Raw genomic sequence first — 23,043 nt, forward strand, 5'->3', positions numbered from 1 at the left:
CTTATCATCAAAAAGTTTGAACATTATCAATATTTTCAAACCTCAAAAATGCCTATCTACTGAATCTGGCCAATTTTGTGTCCAAAGCTAGCCAAGATCAACCATGTTGAGGGCTCTGGTGATGTTTTGTCTCACCTTACAACTTTGAGTCTCACAGAGTTCATGGATCAGTATCAAACATCCTTCAGTCGTGCCTTTCGAGGCTCCTGATTCTGCAGCACCAATCACCAAATTTATTTTCAAAAAAAAGTGCCAGTATTCTCTATGGCTGAATCAATTGAGACAATCAAATTTTCATTGTTTCCAAGGAGGCTTTGAAAAAATTCAATCAAAATCTGGAAGACTTTGAATGACCATTGATAATTGTCTTCCAACAAAAATCAACTAAGAGCTTACCTGAAGTTCACCAATCTCACCTTCTCATGCCAATCTCAAGACTTGATCACAACATGATGGTATCTGAAAATCTTGTTTCCTTGGTATGATCACTCAGCACTTTCCTGGGGTCTGCTGGTACAACCTGATTGGGAGCCTTGGTGAGAGTTTTTCAACTTTTCAACTTTTCAAACTTGATTCCCCATCATCCTTGAAGTTGATCTTCTCTGTGAATGGCAAGTCATTTTCTTATATGACTTCATCTGACTGTGTCCCCATCCAAATTTTGCAATAAAATTCACGTCTTCAAGAACACTTTGAGAAAGTACCAGCCAATGAGTACAGCCTATCCTGAGTGGTTAGTAAGATCCAACAATTTGTATCCCTAAGGCAAAAATACACAAGGTCACTTCCACACTATTGGTGGCATATGCTACTGAAATAAGAAGTTTTGAGTTGGCTTTTTTATGTTGTCAAATTGTCTGTTGTTGTAAAATATGTATTGTTTTTTAAAATAGGACACATTGTTAGGTGTCCCAAATTACAAATATGTTGGTCTTAGATAGGTTCCTTTTTGAACAACTTCTCCAATTTTTTTTTCAAAAGTATGTAAAAAATAATCAAACTTAACACCCCTTACTGTACAACTTCAAATTAGCATATTTTGATAAAAAGTATCTCATCAAATTTTATAAAAAAAACTCACATAATTCATCTTTAAATCCACCTTGAGAATTTGTTTTTTTGTCCTGTCATAGACAAAATCTAATAAATATTGACCTGCATCACCTTTGCACATGAACAAAAGTGTATTTGATCCAATTCTCATGGAAACTATACCAAACAAAGAACATCAAATAACTATTGAATGATTCTGGTGAGTTTGAGTACTCATTCAATTTCTGGGCTTACATGTTTCTAATTCTTTCCAACCCCAGTTGTAGTATAAGCCTCGGTGAGCCATACGCACAAAGTCTATCCATTGATGATAAATGTTGCACAAATTCAATGTGGAGGTGATATAATTGAATCATCAGCTTTCACAGCACCCATGAATTGGTTTAAATGAGAATGTAATCATTTTTGGGCATTGAGAAAAGCACACTTTCATAATTCACCAGATCTCCATTTGAATAGATGATTGCCTCTTCAGAAAGAACACCCTTCAGGGCTCTTATGTCATGCATGTCAGGAGTAGCAATAAGGTCTGCTAAGAATATGTTAGCAGCATCAAAGGCATCCCGGCACCATGGTTCTAGATTTCACAGTAAGTTACTGAACCCAATAGTTTCAAGTCTACCACAAAACTCACCAATGTGGGTTTCAGGGTTGTATATAAATGAGCCAACAACCATTGATAAATGGATAAAACCCCAGAGCATTCTCTTCAACATATTTAGGTGTAAAGCACAAGCTATTTTGTGTTGGTTGATCAGAATGAAATGAAGTGGAAACCAAGTTAAACTGAAGTGACTTACAAATGGCCTTCCTTTATAATGTAGGCTCTTTTCAAGACTCCACTTGAAACCCTTCTTCATCAATTTTGCTTTTGAGGTTGTAATTCATTTTGATAAGGATTTTTGTATAGAAATACTCTGTGAAAATTGACAGATTGATATTCAAGAAGCTAAACAAGCCAGAAAGCACTAATTTTAAATTGTGGAAAGGTTATTACATGTCTTATCTTGAAAAGTCTTAGATGAAGGTCGCATCCATCGCATACAAAGTGGGACCACATGAGGGATTCCCATGATGTGAGATCTTGATGTATTCATGATTCACTACTTCAAGCTTGACAAATTACTTGAGAGATAAGGATTTCCATATAAAGAACACTTGATCCGAGTCAAAAGAGTGATACACAAAGAACTAAACAAGTCAGAACTCACTTGATTGAAATGTTTGGGATGTACATCTCATCTTCAAAGTCTATAGATTAGGATCCCTTGAATCACATAGAAATCTGGCCTGTATAGAGGTTCCCAGTTGTGTGAGATAAAGCTGTGATGTACTGCCTCAACGAACTATACAAGATAAGGCTTTTCATATAACCAATACTGAATTGAATTCACCAAATCTATGGCAAAAAGGACTCACAAAAAGCTAAACTACTCAGAACACTGTCAATTAAATTCTTGAAAAGTTACTGCAACTCACTTGCTGAATGTGTGGGATGAATCACCTCTCAACTAAATTATACAGTGGCAACCATCAAGAGGCAAGAAGCCATGAAACAGGTAATTTTTAATTACAACAAACAATCTGATTTTCATTTGGTGTGCCCTTGACCGTCGAAAATCAAAAAAACAAGAACTTTAAAAATCAGTCTTCTGAGGATATTTTTGAATAGCCCTAAAGGAGAGGAGCCCAAAAATATCTTCATTGTGAATTGAGTGATATTTGTGATGTGAGCCATCTTTTTTGAAAAGTTACTCAATTAAGTGGGGCTTGATGGTTGCCACAGGACCCCGGATAGCTCCTATAAAGCATACCGACAAAAAAACACCAAATATTCAGTCCTTCAAACCTGAATTTGAGGGTCTGGAGGGCCAAGAATACCTCTTTTGCTGGTAACATTTCGAATGAAAACTACCAAAATTTGCCAAAAAAAATCCTTGCAAGTCCTTAACACTCAAAAATAGCCTAGGCAGGTCTAGAAAAGCTACAAGATTTCCCATTCATTCCTCTGACGTTGCTATGATCCAATGCCAACGTGGTCAAAACATACTTATTTTGTTGCTTACATCGCCGAAATTTCAAACCAAAAAGATACCTTTTTGGTCGGTACCTTTAATAGAAGCTATCCGGGGTCCTGTTGCCACTATACAATACAACTTGATTAACCTTTCACAAGGTTTCTTTTTTCTGTGAATAAAAAGCCGTACATGGCTAATCTGCTCTCGGCCTGTGCAGTACTAGTAGGTTCAGGGTGGAGCTTAATTGGGGGAGCTTATGCGTGACTTGGCGGCCTTTCTTTGTGAGTCCCAACCAAGGTACAACTTGATGTATAAGTCTAAGGCTGAGTGGTTTTGTACCAATGTGGAAGTTTTGTAAGGGATTTATTCAAAATATTATCATATAAACATTTCCATACTTAGAAATTGCCAAAAGAAAATTAAATCCAGTAATAGGTACATCCCAGGACAAAGCTAAAGTCATTGTCATCAACAATGTAGATGATGCCATTGTCATTGAAAGTGACTCTGAAACCACCAAAATCATGGAACTCTCTGGCAGCACCACTACAAAACAACCAAAATAACATGTAGGGGAGACACCTCAACAGGATGTGATTACATCTTGTCCCTTGTCTAAGGCAGGTAACCTTTGCACACTTTGTAAAATAAATCAAACAGTTTCACACACCATGTTTTTGTCATTGTGGAAACCAGGTTAAGATGACACCTGAGTGTTTGATAAGATATGACAATTTGTATCCCTTGAAGGCAGAAATACACAAGGTTTCACACTATTGGTGTCAAATGCCAATGAAATAAGACGTTTCAAGTTTGCTTGTTTATGTTGTCATACACTACAACAACTTGTCTGTGGTTGTAGAATATTTGTCATTGTTTTCAAACAGAATACCTTGTTGGGGGTCCCAGATTATAAATATGTTGGTCTTACAAAGCTTCTTTTTTGGATAATTTACCCCATTTTCTCAAAAGTATGTCAAAAATAATCAAACTCAAGACCCCTTGATGTACAAATTCAAATCAGCATATATTGATAAAAAGTAAGTCATCAAATTTTGCATGAAAAAAACTCACATAATTCATTGTTAAATCCACCTTGAGAATTTGTTGTTTTGTCCTGTCATAGACAAAATCCAATAAATATCGACCTGCATCGCCTTTGCACATGACCAAAAGTGCATTTCCTCCCTCATTCTTGGAAACTATATCAAGCAAAGAACCTCACATAACTATTGAATGATTCTGGTGAGATTGTGAGTACCCATTCAATTTCTGGGCTTACATGTTTCTAATTCATTCCAACCCCAGTTGTAGTATAAGCCTTGTTGAGCCATATGCACAAAGTCTATCCATTGATGATAAATGTTGCACAAATTAAATGTGGAGGTGATAGCATTTACTCATCAGCTTTCACAAGACCTATGAATTGATTGAAATGAGAATGTAATCATTTTTGGTCATTACAAAAAAACTCACTTTCATAATTCACCAGTTCTCCATTTGAATAGATGATTGCCTCTTCAGAAAGAATACCCTTCAGGGCTCTTATGTCATGCGTGCCAGGAACAGCAACAAGTTCTGTTAAGAATATGTTAGCAGCATTAGAGGCATCCTGGGTCCATGATGCTAGATTTCACAGTAAGTTACTGAACCCAATAGTTTTAAGTCTACCACAAAACTCACCGCTGTGGGTTGCAGGGTTGTATATAAATGAGCCGACAACCATTGATAAATGGATCAAACCCCAGAGCATTCTCTTAATCATATTTAGATGTAAAGCACAAGCTATTTTGTGTTGGTTGACCAGAATGAAAACAAGTGGAAACTAAGTTAAACTGAAGCAATTTACAAATGGCCTTCCTTTATAATGTAGGATCTTGTCGGGAATCCACTTGAAACCCTTCTTCATCAATTTTGCTTTTGAGGTTTTAATTCATTTTGATAAGGATTTTTCACCGGGGGAATTTTTGTATAGAAATAATCTATCAAAATCAACAGATTGATATTCAAGAAGCTAAACAAGTCAGAAAGCACCAACTTTGAATTGTGGAAAGGTTATGACCCGCCTTATCTTCAAAAGTCTTAGATGAAGGTCGCATTCATTGCATACAAAGTGGGACCACATGAGGGATTCATATGATGTGAGATCTTGATGTATTCATGCCTCACTACTTCAAGCTCGACAAATTAGTGGAGAGATAATGATTTCCATATAAAAAACACTTGATCCGAGTCAAAAGAGTGATACACAAAGAACTAAACAAGTCAGAACTCACTTGATTGAAATGCTTGGGATGTACATCTCATCTTCAAAGTCTATAGATTAGGATCCCTTGAATCACATAGAAAGCTGGGTTGCATAGAGGTTCCCTGTTGTGTAAGATAAAGCTGTGATGTACTGCCTCAACAAACTATACAAGATAAGGCTTTTCATACAACCAATACTGAATTCAATTCACCAAATCGATGTCAAAAAGGACTCAAAAAGCTAAACTAGTCAGAACACCGTCAATTAAATTCTTGAAAATTTACTGCAATCTCACTTGCTGAACATGTGGGCTGATTTACCATTCAACTGAATCATACAATACAAGTTGATTACCTTTTCACAAGGTTTTTTTTTCTGCGGATCAAAAGTCGTATATGGCTTCTCTGCTCTTGGCCTGCACAGTACTAGCAACACCGAGACAGCTAATCTACCCGTAGCTGATAGCGCAAGATAGTGTAGCTAGAAACATGCCGCAAAGCTACAGCTAGCAGGAATTAGCATGAATGAATCCCAGCTACCCTACGCAGAGTCCCAGAAAATCTCCAGCTAACCAAATTTTGGCCCTGTAGCGTAGTGTAGAGGCACAAAACTCAGCTACAGTAGCTTGTAGTGTAGTGTAACTTGACAAGTTACACTATCATAAAGGTCAGATCTGTGTTAACTGCATACAGTTACGCTACATACAAAATGCATGGTAGCGTGTTGTAGCGTAGCTGTCTCAGCGTTGGTACTAGTAGGCTCAGGGTGGAGCTTAATTGGGGGAGCTTATGCGTGACTCGGCGGCCTTTCTTTGTGAGAACCAACCAACGTACGGCTTGATGTATAATCCAAGGCTGAGCGGTTTTGTACCAATGTGGAAGTGTTGTAAGGGATTTGTTCAAGATATCATCATATAAACATTTGTATATTTAGAAATGGCCAAAAGAACATTGGACTCAGTAATAGGTATATCTTACAACAAAGCCAAAGTCATTGTCATTGTCATCAACAATGTAGATGATGCCATTGTCATTGAAATTGACTCTGAAACCAACAAAATCATGGGACTTTCTGGCAGCACCACTGCAAAACAACCAAAATAACATGCAGGGAAGAATATCAGCGTCAAAGAAAGCCTTACTGATATCATGAATGACGATGATTTGAACATCAGGTGAACTATCACCAAACACAACTGATTTAATGATGATTAGATCTAGGAATGAAGGTAAAGGGACTGAAGGTAGTACTTATTTGATTAAGTTGATCAGTCAAAGTCTTGAATAATGAAAGTGAAAGTGATGACCAATCTATCATTCTCATCTTTTACAATCAAGGATTCGGTCCGAGCTCAGCCTCTGTACCGCTTCTCTCTTGTCCATTTCACAACAACACATCTCTTTGTCACCAATGAGAGACTCATTCACTGTTTGATTTTGACCTAATATATCTGAGGACATTACTCTTAAACCTCATCGTGTTGTTCTCTGACTCTCTTTCATGCTATCTTCAAGTGATACATTCACATACCAGTAAAATATTGGTGATGGCTAACACTCTGATAGGCGTTTGATCAACATAATCCACAAGTTATGATGCCTCGTGCAGGTTATAGATTTCCTAAATCATCTTGAGGCAGTTTTTATCTGACAAAAAGTTAGTGGATTGTAAGGTATAAGTAGCAATAAGACAACAGTGTATTGTATCAAACTACCTCCTGTGCTGCGCAACAAGCATGGTGAGGTCGAGCCAAATTGAAACTAAAGAGAATTAATCAGAGACTCCTGTTGATCAAGGGCATAAGTATGCTGAATCATGTGAGAAATGGAAATGTTGAAATGCTGGGTTTATGTGAAGTGGTGATAAGGCTAAATTTGTTGCAGAGGTTTGTACAAAATATTTGTATTGAGAGTAAGTTATACATAAATATCAGTAAGATTTACAAGTCACATTGACAGTTTAGCTGATAGATAATGGAAAATACATTTGAAAACAATTTATACGGCTTGATGTTTAGAATACCGCACCTGCATGTTGCTGAGCACCAGCATGGAACCCAGCACCAGCTCCAACACCTGCGCCAGCACCAACTCCAGCACCAGCTCCAACACCTGCGCGAGCACCAACTCCAGCTCCAGCGCCAACACCGGCACCAGCTCCAACACCAGCATCAGCTCCAAAGCCCGCACCAACATGTTGACGGGCATTGAATCCAGCGTCGTGGAAGCCACCTAGACCAGCACCGGCTCCAACATCAGCATCAGCTCCAAAACCGGCACCAACATGCTGCCGAGCGTTGAATCCTGCGCCTTGGAAGCCACCTAGACCAGCGCCTGCACCTACTCCAGCACCGACACCAGCACCAAATCCTGCACCAGCACCTAAACCGGCGCCAGCGTTAAATCCAGCGTCTAAACCGGCACCAGTGTTGAAGCCAACACCTGGGAAGCCGCCTAACCCAGCGCCACCGCCAACACCTACACCAGCGTTGAATCCAGCACCTAATCCAGCACCAGGTGCAACACCTAATCCAGAACCAGCACCTAGGCCTGCACCAGCGTTGAATCCAGCACCGACACCTTGGAAGAGACCAGCGCCAGGGATACCTAGGCCTTGACCGACACTATAGAAAAAGCATCAGTCTCATGATTTGATATGAATACAATATACAATTACTCACCCAAAGTCAGCTCCAACACCAAAGCCTGCACCAGCTCCAACACCTGCTGGACCAAGACTGTTCAAAAAGAGAATTGATGAGTGCCTTTTCATATTTCTGATGAAGAAAGTAAATAACTTACCCGACTCCTTGACCAACTTGTGCTCCAACACCGAAATGTGGGCCACCGAATAATCCTTCTGATGGGCCACCTAGTCCGAAAGCTGGTCCACCGAGTCCAAAGGACGGTCCACCGAGTACAGGAATGGGACCTCCAAAGGACGGTCCACCAAGTACAGGGACGGGGCCTCCAAAGGCCGGTCCACCAAGTACAGGGACGGGGCCTCCAAAGGCCGGTCCACCGAGCACGGGTCCAGGTCCTCCAAATCCAACTCCCGGTGCAATAAGCGGTCGGGCAGCGGTTGGAAGAGGAGCGTTACTTCCGAATGGAGTCGGTGTCCCTCGGGGACCGCCTGATGGGATGGGGATGGGAGATGTGTCGACGTCACCGTTGGGAATAGGCGTAGAGGCAGACAAAGGAAAAGGAGATCCGCCTGATGATTGAACGGGAGAAGCCCGAGTAATTGGAGTGGTAGGCGCCTTTCCGTGATGAGGGGGTCCAGATGAAGTACTAGTTTCTTCGCCATTGATAGGTGCTGGGACTGGGCCTTCAGATCCTGATGATGATGGTGAGTCTACGCCAACAGGGTGTTGAGAGGTAGGCGAAAGGATTTGCGGGCTGGATGCTGTGGGACCGCTTTCAACTGAACCGTTAGGAAGCGATGAGTAAGGAGGCGGTGGGATGGTGGCAGAGACGGGGACTTTCGAAATTGGCGAAACAATTGAACCTGAATCCGCTGGAGATGAGCCCCCAACAGGGCGTTGAGAGGTGGGCGAATGGGTTTGTGAACTGGACGCTTCAGGAGCACTTCCAGCCGAGTCGTTAGGACGCGATGAGTAAGGAGGAAGTGGGATGGTGGCAGAGACGGGAACTTTGGAAATTGGCGAAACAATTGAACCTGAATCCGCAGGAGATGGGCCCCCAACAGGGCGTTGAGAGGTAGGCGAAAGCATTTGTGGGCTGGACGCTTCGGGGGCACTTCCAGCTGAAGCGTTAGGACGCGAAGAGTAAGGAGGCAGTGGGTTGGTAGCAGAGACGGGCGCTTTAGAAATCGGCGAAACAATTGAGCCTGATTCCGGGTGAGATGAGCCCTCAACAGGTGTGTTGATAGGTGGTGTAGGCATCGCTGCCACGTTATGGACGCTTCCACTTCCCATGACTGGTTGAGCAGTTGCGGAATTGTTGGGGCCGCCATAAGCAGTAGCGGTGTGTGGAACATATCCAGCGGCCTGACGTTTATGTTCACGATGACTGAGGGGGAAAAGATGAGTCAGTCGAGATATTTGTAGCACTGGGATACGGATGAAGAAAATGTACTTACGCTTCGGCACCTTTGTAGCTCGTGGTCATCATGCGAGCATCGGCTTCACCAAGGTTTGCTGAGAAGCGAAGGGACTTGAGTGAGTTGCGCAAACAATAAAAGAATAAGTCAAAAAGGGCTGTGCACTTACATGAGACAAAGACAAGGAGACCAGCGACGACGTAAGCGATGTTGATTTGCATATTGTTAAAGAGTGTTGTAGGTTAAAAGTATGTAAGGATAATTGAGAAGAGATGAAAATGTTTTTATAATCAAAAAATGATATGTGCGTCAAAGAAAGTATATGATATATAAGGTCTGTGGTATATTTGTTCGAAGAAGTGAAAGTGAAGGTGATGTAGTTGATATGAAGAGAAGTTGAAAAGCTGGAAGGGAAAGCAGATAAGTACGGTGTGATAAACGAGCTGGATGAGAAACGGTAGGGAATAGGCAGTAAACGAGTCTTTTTATACTCGAAAGCGTTCCGTGAACAATGAGGCATTAATGATCGCAATACACGCCATAGAAGTCGGCCAATTTCTTTGGAAGGGCTGATGATCCTTCTGGGTGGGCTTGGAGTAGAGGGTTTGAATCAGAACCGGGCAAGAGTTGCATCTTGCGATGTAATTCAGCGTGGTTTCCTCGATTGTTCATCCCGGACTGGAATTGAGAAGAGCCTCTATTGAGAGAATTGATCTGGACCAATGACAGCGGTAAACGATATCAGGCCGTCTTCAAGCTGGACAGGTTACAAATCATTCAAGTAGATCATCTCAAGTCCAGTTCGATCGAGTCACCCCTTCCTTTGCAGTGAATATACCTTCATGGTGATGTCTCTTTCGCCTTGACTGGTCTGCGCACAGTTGACGACTTCTCAATTCTTCACCGGACAGTGGACTAGCGGCTTTGTTTGTGATATTTATCAAGGCCGACTCAGAACTCAAATCACTGCGAGCAGTACTCACAGCTATCAAGTCAAACTTGCGCCAACAAGGAGATATGTCCAACATGACCAACTATAGGCGGATGGACCTTTAATAAGGTGGATGCCAGCATGAAAGTTGTAAGCAACTCGAGTGAGTGCTTACAAGCGAACATTTTTGGTGCTTAGCTACTCATGACACGGTGGTAGTAGTACATTCACTTAGGATCATGTGGGCATGCGGCTCGCTCTGGTTCAGATTGGAGATCACGATTGAGCTCACCACCCACTGGGTGGTTTGCAATTCTTAGACTTGAGAAGCACTTCATGATCTGATTGCATTATCGTTTCAAGAAAATTCAGCTATTGGTTGTAGGGTGTCCCAGTTGTCCAGTTGATAGCATACGTCTGAGATATTGCCCGATGATATAAAGGCTTCAATCATCCCATGAAAGTGTACATTCTCACTACCAGACTACCTTCCGCACTCAAGCATAACACATCTGAAAAAATCTCAGCTCTCACCGCTTAAGATTGTCATCGCATTTTAAACTATCACCCAGCCCACCCAGGCAATGTCAAGACCACAGGGATTGTGAGGCAAGGAGTTTTTCTCACCCATGCAAAACCAAGCGGCCTCCGATGGCGCATCTCCCAAACAAAAATCCAGCAGCGCTTGTCAGACTTAGGCCACATTAGGTAGCGTTTATTTACACTAAAACATGAAACATCATAATGGCCTGTCAATACTTGAACTCATTGTTTGAACCCTGAACGGCCCTTTAGCGTCATTAGGATTGGCAAAAAGAAAATTGAAAATTATTGATATAAGTGAAATCTTTTATAGAATTACTCTAATCCAGATAGTTTGTTCAAAGGTAGAACAAATAGATGAATGTTCATCAATAGATTGAGAATCAGACCTTACTTAATTAAAGAATTCTTCTGCACAGGAGTTGATTCAAAAGAAGACTAATCTTTATGATCTCAAGATTTGAAATTTGTGAAACCTCATTCACACACTATAATCTCCCATCATCTTCTTATGATCAACTCTTGGATTGACGGTGTTTTAATCTATGATTTTTTTAAGAAATCTTATACTTTTAACTCTATATTCAAAGATTACAAACCAATTCAAGAAACAAAAAACTAAGATCCAAACTGCTTTTCAAATTTCTAAAAAAACTCTTTTTCAATTGATCTGTTTTTCCTAATCAAAGATTTCTTTAACATGACTACCACCATGATCAAGATTTAAATCCGAATGTTGATTATTTGAATTTACATTTAAAACTTTCCACCAACATTTCACCCCTGCTTCTGATTTCCAAACTTCCATTACATCATTTGCAATCTGTTCAAAATTGCCAGTTGCTAAACATAATATTGTAGGACCTGCTCCTGATAAACAAATTCCTAATAAACCTGGATGTGTGGCTGGAGTCATGGTACTGGTAAGTGTTGGTAATGCTGGAATCTGTTGAATTCGAACAAAAAGCAAAAAAGTCAATAGTTAATTTCATTGAGATGATTTAGGTGTTTTTTTCGAATGGATGGGGAGAAATGTAAGCTTACTAGAGTTTTTCTATAAGGTTGATGAATTCGATCTTGCATTGCTTGATAAATCAAGTCAGGATCAGGTGGTGATCTACCAAGTGCAGTAGTAAGAACGGCCAAACGTTGAAAGTTGAACACCTATTTTGGGATCACAACAAGGAGTGAGTGTCTTTGATGAAAAATCCAATGAAAATAAAAAACCAAACTTGATTGAATGAAAACCAACAGATCAAACTTACCACATCTTTCCTACTATATTGCTCTTTTAAAACATCTCTAGCTTTACTAGTAGAGACTTCAAATTCAGGTACGATGACCACACATTTGATTTCTTTAGACCAATCTAATCTGATATAATGACCAATCCCAATCGGAGGTTTAGGAGGATCATAACCCCAAGATTCGTTGGCATCGATTGGAAACTCAGGTAAAACTTCGGCTAATGGGATCGAGATTACATTTAAATCTTCGGGTGATAATTCTTTTAAATAAGATGCTACAAATCCTCCTAATAAGGCAGCTGTTACATTATCTGGATGTCTTTCGACCATCAATGCATAATCTAATTTTCGATTGATGGTTAAATTTAAATTTCCTAAAATGTTGCCTAGTTCCACTCCTGCAATCACTGCTGCACCTGATGAACCTAATCCTCGTCCGAATGGAATTTGATTTTCGATATGAAGTGTTAATCCATTTGGAAATGATTTGATTTGATTTGATCGTAAGACGTATAATGCTACTCTTGTGATTAAGTTTTGATATGGATCTTTGGGTGCTTCATTGGATCCTAAACCTTCATAAGTTAATTGAGTTAATTTTGATGTTGAGTTTGAATCGATTTGTAAGTTGATAGTTAAATAAAGTGATAAAGCTAATCCTAATACATCAAAACCTGGTCCTATATTTGCAGAAGTTGATGGAACTCGTATGACCCACTGTCAAATCAAAAGCAAATCTCAAGTTAGATTCCATCAAGATTTCAATGATGTGAATGGCTGTGAGAGCAAAGAGAAGTTTACTTTACGAATCGATTTCATTGTTTCTTCTTTGAATGTTGTAGGTTGTCAAGTTGAGATTGAAAAGGAAACTCAGAGTCGACTGTCTGATGAGATCGATTGTTTGAAAATTGAATTCGGTTGAACCAAAGTGTACAAACCACTTCCACAACTGTATTTTCTTTCTTTCTCCCATCGCATCCATTCACATCTGCAGTCTGGTCAACTGAAACCGCATACATCTCTACATACATCATGTCCATCACTTACCTTGATCAATCATCAGCACAATCTTTAGATGTTGAGCTTATGAGTCCAGAATATGGTTATACAATAGAACAAGTAAGCGCACTGCTCACTTTCTCTAAATAAGTGATCGATTTGAAGCGATCGTGACTTTGACTGCTTCATAGTTAATGGAATTAGCAGGTTTAGCTTGTGCACAAGCCTTACAATCAGTTTATCCTCCAAGTGATCATCCTCGTGTACTTGTTTGTTGTGGACCTGGTAATCAAGGTGGTGATGGATTAGTTGCTGCTCGTCATCTGTGTATGTTAATCAAAAACCTTTTCTGACGATTAGACCTGAGATTGATGATTTATGGTTTTGATGGTTTCACAGTTCATTTTGGTTATCAAGTTACGATTTATTATCCAAAACAAACTAACAAAGATTTATACCAAGTTGAGTTCATTTCAAGTCACAACTCTCACAGTCAGGATCAGATTTAGGTATTCAAAGATGATGTTGAAACTTATTCGATTGATTGACTTCTTGCTGAAAATCCAGAGACTTTTAAAACAATGTGAAACATTAGAAATCGAAACGGTTACTTTTGAAAAAGAGTTTAATGAAGAATCAAAAGAAGAAGAATTTAAAAAACTTATGAAAGATTCAAATGTGATCTTAGATGCAATCTTTGGTAAGTTATAATATCTTGATCGATTCCCAAAATAAAGAATGAAAAATAAAATATCATCATTGACTGACAATGTATTCTTTTGTAGGATTTTCATTTAAAGGCCTCCCACGTAGTCCATTCGATTTCATGATCTCCATTTTAAAAAATTACAAACCAAGACCACCGATAGTTTCAGTAGATATTCCTTCAGGTTGGGATATCGAATTAGGAGATCCAAACCATTCTTATTTCAAACCTGAAGTGCTTATTTCACTTACGATGCCAAAATTGGGTTCAAAAACTTTTGATGGAATTCATCTTTTAGGTGGAAGGTTTTTACCTCCGTATGTTTCAGATTTTCTTGCACCATCACCTTTTTGAAGGGAATTCTGTTGATCTTGTTTTGAAATATCTAGAAAACTAGCAAGGAAGTATAGATTACAGGTTCCAATTTACCCCGGTTCAGTTTAGTCTTTTTTCTTTATGATCATTGATTGATATGTGTTCTTGATTGACCTCTTCATCAAAACTGATGATATTTTGTTTCTTAGGCTCAAATTGTGGATATCTCAAATTTAATAAACTCTTGAAAGTTTGAATGAAATGTACACCGTTTGTTTATTTATTTAGATACTTTTCTTGAAACTTGATCTCAGATCATAGGTTCAGCACCAAGAAGGGAGTGTTTGATGAATGTAATTTTTTGTAAGATCTACTATTATGATAACTGGCAAGAAACTGTTGAAAGTGTTGCCACAATTTACTTACTTTTTGATGTGAATGAAAACCACCAATCCAATCTCTTGAGCTCTAAAAGAAAGAATGGTCATACATAACAATAAACATTTGATAGGATTTTCATTTAAAGAAATTCTGCGTAGTCCATTTGATCTCATGATCTCCCTCTTAGAAAATCATCAATCAAAACCACCAATAGTTTCAGCAGATGTTCCTTTAGGTTGGGATATTGAATTAGGGGATCCAGATCAAGTCAAACTTATACCGGAATATCTTAGTTCACTTACTTTGCCAAAATTAGGCTCAAAAACTTTTGATGGTAGTCATCGTTTAGGCGGTTGGTTTTGACTTCGGTGCGTTTCTTTGAGCTTCTTTGCTTTATTCTCCTTGATTTGAGAGTTTATGTTGATAATTTTTGCTTTTGTTGTAGAAGTTGAACGCTTGCAAAGAAGTATGTACAAATTGGATGTTCCAATTCATCTTGATTCAGTATAGTCTGTTGTTTCTTTTATGATGACTAAGGGTACTCAAAGCAAAGTATGTAGCGCTACATACTTTTCGCTACATACTTTTTTTGGCGGGGACAAAGAAAAAAAATATACTTTTGGCCTCGCCTTCCCCGCCAAAAAAAGTATATAGCAAAAAGTATGTACACGTACATACTTACTTTGAGTACCCTTACTGAATGATGTTTTTTATCATCAGAACTCATGATGTTGTGTATCATTAGAACTCATGATGTTTTGCATCATTAGAACTCATGATGTTTTTTTCTTAGGCTCAAAATGTCGATATCTCCATTGACAAAGTCTTGAAAGAAGTTTAGAGAAATGTATGTACAACAACATGTTTTTTTTGGTTTAGATAATTTTGATCTCAGGTTACAGGAGGTATTTTTTGGTAATTAGAACTTTGTATAAGATTAATCTAGATCAATCAAGAGATCGTAACAACTAACTAAATCCCTCTTAGGCTAATCCCACAGTTACTGATTTCTGTAGTGTGATTTGTTGATCTGGTTCCTTGGATACTAAAGATCAAAAAAGCATGGATTGATGAAGGCTTTGAGGGCACGCTCACATTATAACACATTCTGATCAGAATGCATTCCTTCAAGTGCAAAAATCGGAAAAATTATACCTTGAGACATCAAACCAACACTTTAAATTTTGCAAAATCCCAATTCTGACTATAGAATTTGCTCAAGTGAACGCGCCCTAAGGGTCAAACTTAACCAAGTCGTTTGTTAAGCTGTACCAAGCTGTACCATTGAGCGAGCTGGTACAGCTTGTCGGAATCGGATACCGTGGCATCAAATCTTTACCTTTCTCTTGCAATGCTTAACTGAGACTACTGAGACGGCTTTTTGACCCTTATTCAAGAATTCATGTGGAAACCTTTCAGTAGCATTATATCAAACTTGAAACCGAATGACTTTGAAGAAGATTAGCAAAGTGACGGTCTTGATTGGAGCATTTGCAAGATGGTGTCTGTGTATACGCGACGTCACGCCGTGAACCTCAGGCTGACGGAACTCCCGCTTGAGATTTGTGAGTTAAACCTAATTATGGCTGGTAGTATACATATGCGAATTTGGTCTGATTGAAATTCACACTTTAGCTGGAGTGTCTCGATTCCTCTTGACTCTCCCTGTCGAACCACGAACTTTCAAAATTCGTTAGGCTTCGGAGGATTCTCGCCGTAAGCGCACGATGCCATTCCGGGGACGTCGACGCCGGCTCCGCACATCCTCAGACGGACACGAGGGCGATCATCGTACTCATGTCGTGGAGGGATGTGCATTTATAAATACCATCAGTGTCAGTGTCAGGGTCATTTCACGATTTTGGGATTGCTAACGTTTTGGTCAGGTGTGAAGTGACTTGGCTTGGTCGAAATGATCGGTTACATTTTGCTGTGAAGGTGGAATCTAGTGAATCTTTATAACATAGTGAGCACGCCCGATGTCCGTATCAATTTGGCGCTTATGAAGTACATGCATCCCCCACAGTATAGGCTATCGCTTCTGAAAGCGGAAGAATGTGCAGCAAGGACAAATGATTTATGGGTTTGATTAACTTCAAAATGTGCAATTACTCGGCAACGGCTTGATTGTTTTCCAAGCTTTCTAAGGACAACGCTGATGATTCGAAAGAGGTCTCCATGAGATACGGCGAGCGCATTTTCACGTTCCTTGGAACGCGCCGCCTATATACATGCTCCACTTTATATATGGTGACCCGGTATTGACCATAACCTGTGTGAGGCAATCGGTATATAATCACCTATTCGATTGTTCCCCTGATCCCACATCTCTTCAGTAGTCCCATCTTTCAAGACTTATTGAATTAAATCAAATTCTTTGATTCCTAGATTCAGGCATTTCAACCTCTTACACCTTATCAGTTAAGCAACAAAAAATGATTGACGTTTACGACAAATTTAGTAGCTGATTCTGTACTTCCTATAGCCTCCCAAGATGAGAACTCTACCTGTGTCACTATCCTCAAGTATCAGTAAACGACATAGAATGCGCCTTCCACGAAAAGATTGTCCATACTTGTACCATGACTCCGAGGAGTGGAAAAACCTTGTCGAAGGTCGAGAAGAAGAAGTAGAAAAGTATTATATCCGTGTGGGTAATTTAAATCCTGTCTGGCATTGGTAGTAAAAAGGAGAGCATGATGATGAAACTTTTATTTCATTTTGATTTTTTAGATCTATGATCACTTATCACCGTTACAGCGAACAATCTTGACCCAACATGCAGCAGATGTTAAGAGCTACTCAGATGATCGGAAATCGATTGTTTCTAAAATCAAGGCCACTCAAACTTATCGTCTCGTCTCGTCTTCGTTCAAGATGCTTTTCCGTAGCTTCCTTATGATTTGTGGTAACCCCTTGTCTTTCTTCACCCGTCCATTCAATACTATGTACATGATCCTGTACTTTGGGGTCATCTATTCCGCGTTGTTTGTGTTGAACATCGTTTTCCTTGCGGGTCAGTCCGTCTTCCTTTCGATCTTTGACATTCCAGTGTATTTCTTTCATCCTTGATTACTAAGAGATCCACTATCCAATAGCACACGTTTTGGGCGTTGGAAAGGTCTTGAGTTACCTCGGGGGCAAGTACGGCGGTGGTTGGACTATCATCAATTGGGTCGACATCAGTACGTCCATGATACTCTAAAAAGATCTGCGGCCAACAAGGACATGAACTGACTCCAAGTGTGACTCTATTTAGACTTGTTTGACTCCAAGAAACATATTTTTGATAACGCCTTACCTGCTTTGGGAAGTGACCTAGACGAGCACCTCCTTACAGTCGAAGAACACCCTGAGATTGTCAAAGCACTGTCTAGCAAATCTCTCGAGTTCAATGTTGACATCGCCAGAGCAATCCTTCTAATGTGCTCAATCGTGTATGAGCGTGATACGGACTTTGTTCAAAAAGCTGCTCATGCCAGCAGCTCGAATACTCAACCTGATGAAAGCGTGTTGTTTTTGATCAAGGGCGAGGAACGCATGCTTCAACTCGCTGATGAGTGGGGAATTAGTTTTGTCTCAGTTGCGGGTATGTCCAAAATTTTGAATACGTCTATTGGCGTGAGAACCGATTGATCACGCTGTTTCGTTTCTCGTCAATTCCTTTGTTATATCTAAAATCGGCTTTTGTCGGTATCAAGACTTTCAAAAGTTGTCGGGTCCATTTGCTGCATGTTTCTATTCTTATGAAAATATTGGGCAATACGACAATCCTTACATAGTTTTGGTGATGAAAGGAACCAGTCCAACTGATTTCACTGAATGGATTCAAGATTGTGAATGCAAACTCGAATCAGCCGGTGACTTCCTTGCTACCGGTATGGCTCATGAAGGTTTCTACGACTCCCTTTTTCCACCCAAGAGCTTCTGCCATCAAGTTCTTCCTTACTGTAAGCATTGAGGTCCTGAGATTCAATCACATTGAACGCATTCTTACGACCATCCTTTGGGTCAATAGTCCGTATGATTGAGATGGTCAAAACTATTGCAGCGGAGGCATTTAAACATACCGGCAAGAAATGCAACCTTTTTGTAGGAGGACACTCGTGAGGTTTCTTGGCTAATACATTCTTTGTTGAGTTAATATGCTGATTCTTTATCTTTGTTCCGAAAGTCTGGGTGCTGGGATCGCATCTTTACTATATGCTAGACTGCTTGAAACTCCAGAAGATTTGGGAGACCAGATTGTCTTGCGAGACGCTTACACTTTTGGTACACCTCGAACTTGTGATGCGAGATTAGCTTCAAGAGTCGATTACAACTTGAACAAACCTATCAATCGGGGTCGGCAGATGTGGCGTGTCTGCAATCGTTCCCGCTCTCCCATCATTGGTGATTGCGTAACACGTGAGCCTCAATCACTTATGGTATAAGGTCTAGATCATCAAATGACTTTCTTCTCTTTGATCTTGTATAAAGGGGTTCCTCCTGGAATTGCCTCTAATAGGGGTGTCCGCGGTGCGGTTAAAGACGGAAGCTATTTCTCATACTCAACAATTGGTATCCAAGTAGACTTGAAGGTCAGAAATTCACTTTGCGCAGTACACTGAGATCTCTGGGAATGCTAACACATTGGAATATGTATCACCAGCCTTTCCAATTGGCTCCATTTTACTCAATCATGGAGATCCCAGCTGGTCACTGCGTGAATGTATGCAAACTTAGGGATGAACCTGAGATCGAGTTTGCTCGCAACCAAGAGATGTCGCAGATTGGCTTCCCCCAAGATATTGTTCAAATCAGTATGGAGCTTGTTGGATTATTCCTTCCGTTTTTACATGATCATTGTGAGGCTACATTTTACTTCTGTCTTTATTGCCCGTACCTTGGCTGACTATCTACACTCTGCCACACTAGTTCCGGCAAGCTACATGGACGCTTTGAACAGAATGCAGGCAATGATCGGTTCACAATCAAATATTAACAAGCAAGAAGAATCGAAGCAGCAAGAATCGAAGCTTAATGGAAGTACTCATATGTTAAGAGATGCAGTTCAAAACAATCGCCTCGCTTGACACTTGATTTGACATCATCAGTACTATTCTTCTTCTCATTTTTAGGATCTTCCAATTTTTTTCTCACAGTACTACAAAAAATGTGTGATGTCCTATCAATCGTACTGCAAAAAAAGTACATCAGATCCTGTTTATTTTCATGTCTTCAACTGATTATGTTTCAAAACACATTTCTGGCATCTGTTCCATATGTACTTGAATTCAACTCGATCAAAAGCGATTTAATGTTGCATAAAGACACTTTTTTGTAATCACCTGTTACAAATGTTTGTCATTCCATCTTCGCCCATTTTTTTCTACGCCTGATATTTTATGTTGATTGACTTGTCCTCAAGTCTGTCATACCAATTTCTGTTGAACGCATGTCTCCCATTTCGATTCAAGTCCATGCCGAAGCCCACAATGAGATCAGCTCTAATCAACGTCGGCCACCACTGGATGCACCATTGCAATGGGGGTTCAACTTTATGTCAAACGCAAAGCAAGATGGATATGGCTTTTCAAGTGGGTTCCAGGAATTTTGGGTTTGTGCAGACTCATCAACCATTCACTCCTAGAGTTACATAAGTGGACTCGCTCCACTCTACTGAGCGGCCAGCGCATTCACTCTGTCTCAAAGCTGCCGGTACTACCAACATAAACCGATTTTCTCGTGAGAAAAGTGATTACAATTAGAGCAAGTAATGATTGAAAATGCATTGAATCTGCATTGAAGCTGCATTGACTCTGTATCAGATCCGCACTCTGAAGTTGGCAATTTCAATCATCCAATGCATTAAATGTGATCATCTTTCCTGAGGGAAAATTGCTTTATGCTGGTAGTGCGGAATTTCAACACTGATTTTTGGTAGAGAAGCTCCTAGGATTAAGAGCATCCGCAGCGCTCACCCAATTGTGCGGGCTCTCAAGGATGTAGGGGGTGAAATATCAAAAAAAACTGCAATGGACCTTGCACAACTGGGGGTGAGACCTTGAGAGCCTCCAGATATTGACACGGGCCCTCCACATCTGCAAGGTCTATGTGGGCCCTTGATATCACGTGCAATCACTTCACATGGCAATTACACAACCTTGTACAACCCAATTTTGAGAAAACACCTGTATCACACCTCTGATATCTTCTTTCAAGAATATTTCATTCACTCAACTAAGTTTTGCCCCCCATTCTTAGGTCTACTCTGTGCACTCAGTGTTTTTTTGCCCCCTACACCCAAAACCAGGAATGAGGGTCTACTTTCAAGCTTGTACAATTGGGTAACCACTATAGATGCTCTAATAAGTGCTCTCAGAGCATTGGCAATGGGTCACTCATCTTGAGGGGTCACAATTGGACTGCTGACCTTGATTTTCAGATGTGGGGGTTGGAAGACAAGTGTGTGCACAATGTAGCACTCAAATCCACATGTGCTTGGGTTAAAAAACCTTGGTTCAACACCACATATGCTTTTCCCCTGATGTTGAGTGGATTGGACTCATTATTGGAGTCAAATTTTTCAATGTGTGTTCTGTGCTTCTGATGAGTGCATGTGATGTCAAGAGCCCCTACGGCCTCCATATCTGGAGACTCTCAATACCCCACCTTGTACTTTGCAACAGCTGATGAAGCACTTTTTTGTGTTTTGATCCCCTAAATGTGCAAGACCCCGCACAATAGGTGTACCATTATGTATGCTCTTAGAGCATCCCCAATGTGCCACAATCTGGAAACCCTGAAGTTGTATAGAGAAGTGCAGGTGTAAATATTCAAAGACATGATTAAGAGTGAGAAGAGAATCAGCAGTTTTGGAAGTATGCACTAACATATCAAGAGTAGAATGATAACAAGGTGAGGGTTTAAAAAGTAGCATATGAGCCAGGATACTAATATCATTGTCAATTTTGACTAAGACCTCAGTCATTCCATGAGTAATTCAGCAATACTCAGTGAGGAAAGAGTCTAATATTGAGTTCTTGGAGCATTGAAGATTGAAGAAATTTTGAATGATATAAGAACAATTACAGCTACTAAATATATAAAAGGCATAAAAATACAAATCTGTGTCGCACCGAGATTTAATACAAAAGTATAAAACCTGTTAAATCCGATCAAAAGTGACAGGTCTCCCGCAAGACATTGTTGAATTGTGTCCAAAACCAGGTTTAATCTAGTTTTGGGCTCTCAGATTTTACTTCGGGTGCATCACACAGACAAAGAATTCTGCCGTTTAATCCTTTAACGGCTGTACTTGCCTTGGTGGAAGTGTACAACTGAAAGTAGGAATCCCAGATGTCTTTGAGATCCTTAATGTTAGTAGCATTAATGACTAGAGGATGGTTCCCAGGACTTAACTTCATTGAGAGAAAACCGGCAGCTTTCTTACAATGTTTAAGGTAGTCAACTTTGAGAGCTTTGCTGGCATATTCACCAGGAGCTGCTTGAGTGCCATAAAAAATTCAGTCAAGGTCCCAGTCCATGAAATGGACTAGCATGAGAGGTGTCCAGAAATGCCAACCATGCTCCAAAGAAGCTATGTACCTGGCTTTGTTAACAGAGCGGTGATTGAACATTACATGGGTAATGTAAGGTTGATTGGTGTTGGTGATGGTATGAGTTGATGAGATTGCTGACAATGTTGTAGTCTGGTTGGCATGAGAAGTTAAAAAGACTTTTGCTCCAAAAGATTTGATGGTGTAGCTGTTTAATGAAGTGGACCCTGGGGTAATCAGGAACAGGTAAGTTAAATGGCACAAGCCACATAGGTGCTTTGAAACACAACTAAAAATAAAATAGACCTGGGTGTAAAGTAACAAAGATTGCAGGCAAATATTTGATGAGACAAATGTGGGTAAAAATAGTTATTAATCTAGCAAAAAAGGTATTGTTGTAAAGAGTAATCATTAAAAACAATGATTCATAATATAGAACAAGTGGAGACACTTACAGTTTCTGTTTGATGAGGAAAAGAAACTGAGTAGTCAAGAGGAAGAAGATTTATATAGATTAACAATGACACAGTAGGGTGGTTCAAGAAGTGCTTTTACAGCCCTTTTTTATAATTTACATTTTGTTTGGGATCCAGAAATTTTAAGTAAAATTTTCAGGTCGTGAACCACCTTTAGAGGTGGTTCACGGTTTTGCAATCTCGTAATCGGCCTTAAAAGTTTTAAATCCTGTCCCTGAATTTTCAAAAGACAGGGACAATTGAGCCAAAAAAAAATTCCTTCCATTCTTTGTCTGTTTTGTTCCTGGATTTCAACGATTTTTGGTCAGGAAAGGACCTTTTTTTCTTGTATTTTTTTTCAAGGTCTTCCTCTTTCATTAACAAAAAGTCTGCACAAAAACACAAGAAAACGTGAAAGAAAACAAGGCCAAAAAAAAAATTGGGACAGTGTTCCTGAATTTACAAAGCTGTAAAACTTAAGTTTAGAGCATTTGTTACTTTGCAATCAAGCTTTTTAAGGATTGAGCAACCCTAAAAAGACTGA

At 39.9% G+C, this 23,043-nt stretch overlaps 7 protein-coding genes across 7 annotated transcripts; 3 read left to right on the top strand and 4 right to left on the bottom strand.

Annotated features, from left to right (window-relative positions):
• Window positions 1-3,593: 3,593 nt before the first annotated feature.
• Window positions 3,594-5,378, bottom strand: MELLADRAFT_103559 (uncharacterized protein; the record flags this gene model as incomplete). The annotated part of the gene is made up of 5 exons (XM_007406534.1): window positions 3,594-3,617; window positions 4,146-4,273; window positions 4,354-4,416; window positions 4,548-4,649; window positions 5,348-5,378. The coding sequence occupies 5 exons, from the start codon at window positions 5,376-5,378 to the stop codon at window positions 3,594-3,596; spliced, it is 348 nt and encodes a 115-aa protein (XP_007406596.1).
• Window positions 5,379-7,925: 2,547 nt separating this feature from the next.
• Window positions 7,926-9,602, bottom strand: MELLADRAFT_94526 (uncharacterized protein; the record flags this gene model as incomplete). Its single annotated transcript, XM_007406533.1, has 6 exons — window positions 7,926-7,942; window positions 8,000-8,056; window positions 8,121-8,190; window positions 8,240-9,350; window positions 9,421-9,478; window positions 9,551-9,602. 6 exons carry the CDS (start codon window positions 9,600-9,602, stop codon window positions 7,926-7,928), a joined length of 1,365 nt encoding a protein of 454 aa, XP_007406595.1.
• Window positions 9,603-11,534: 1,932 nt separating this feature from the next.
• MELLADRAFT_94527 (uncharacterized protein) lies at window positions 11,535-12,921 on the bottom strand (the record flags this gene model as incomplete). Its single annotated transcript, XM_007406532.1, has 4 exons — window positions 11,535-11,801; window positions 11,900-12,019; window positions 12,121-12,819; window positions 12,904-12,921. 4 exons carry the CDS (start codon window positions 12,919-12,921, stop codon window positions 11,535-11,537), a joined length of 1,104 nt encoding a protein of 367 aa, XP_007406594.1.
• Window positions 12,922-13,134: 213 nt separating this feature from the next.
• Window positions 13,135-14,251, top strand: MELLADRAFT_103562 (uncharacterized protein; the record flags this gene model as incomplete). Its single annotated transcript, XM_007406386.1, has 6 exons — window positions 13,135-13,221; window positions 13,293-13,428; window positions 13,501-13,562; window positions 13,669-13,801; window positions 13,887-14,124; window positions 14,197-14,251. 6 exons carry the CDS (start codon window positions 13,135-13,137, stop codon window positions 14,249-14,251), a joined length of 711 nt encoding a protein of 236 aa, XP_007406448.1.
• Window positions 14,252-16,997: 2,746 nt separating this feature from the next.
• Window positions 16,998-19,578, top strand: MELLADRAFT_115572 (putative Lipase, class 3; the record flags this gene model as incomplete). Its single annotated transcript, XM_007406387.1, has 10 exons — window positions 16,998-17,153; window positions 17,237-17,519; window positions 17,602-17,688; window positions 17,763-18,092; window positions 18,205-18,453; window positions 18,522-18,609; window positions 18,678-18,910; window positions 18,983-19,083; window positions 19,155-19,350; window positions 19,421-19,578. The coding sequence occupies 10 exons, from the start codon at window positions 16,998-17,000 to the stop codon at window positions 19,576-19,578; spliced, it is 1,881 nt and encodes a 626-aa protein (XP_007406449.1).
• Window positions 19,579-19,890: 312 nt separating this feature from the next.
• On the top strand, window positions 19,891-20,441 carry MELLADRAFT_94530 (uncharacterized protein; the record flags this gene model as incomplete). The annotated part of the gene is made up of 3 exons (XM_007406388.1): window positions 19,891-19,912; window positions 19,963-20,102; window positions 20,430-20,441. The coding sequence occupies 3 exons, from the start codon at window positions 19,891-19,893 to the stop codon at window positions 20,439-20,441; spliced, it is 174 nt and encodes a 57-aa protein (XP_007406450.1).
• Window positions 20,442-20,882: 441 nt separating this feature from the next.
• Window positions 20,883-22,208, bottom strand: MELLADRAFT_94531 (uncharacterized protein; the record flags this gene model as incomplete). The annotated part of the gene is made up of 4 exons (XM_007406531.1): window positions 20,883-20,913; window positions 20,961-21,091; window positions 21,578-21,582; window positions 22,187-22,208. The coding sequence occupies 4 exons, from the start codon at window positions 22,206-22,208 to the stop codon at window positions 20,883-20,885; spliced, it is 189 nt and encodes a 62-aa protein (XP_007406593.1).
• Window positions 22,209-23,043: the final 835 nt, after the last annotated feature.

The sequence above is a fragment of the Melampsora larici-populina genome (assembly GCF_000204055.1).
Source record: "Melampsora larici-populina 98AG31 unplaced genomic scaffold MELLAscaffold_6, whole genome shotgun sequence".
Lineage (NCBI taxonomy): Eukaryota > Fungi > Basidiomycota > Pucciniomycetes > Pucciniales > Melampsoraceae > Melampsora > Melampsora laricis-populina.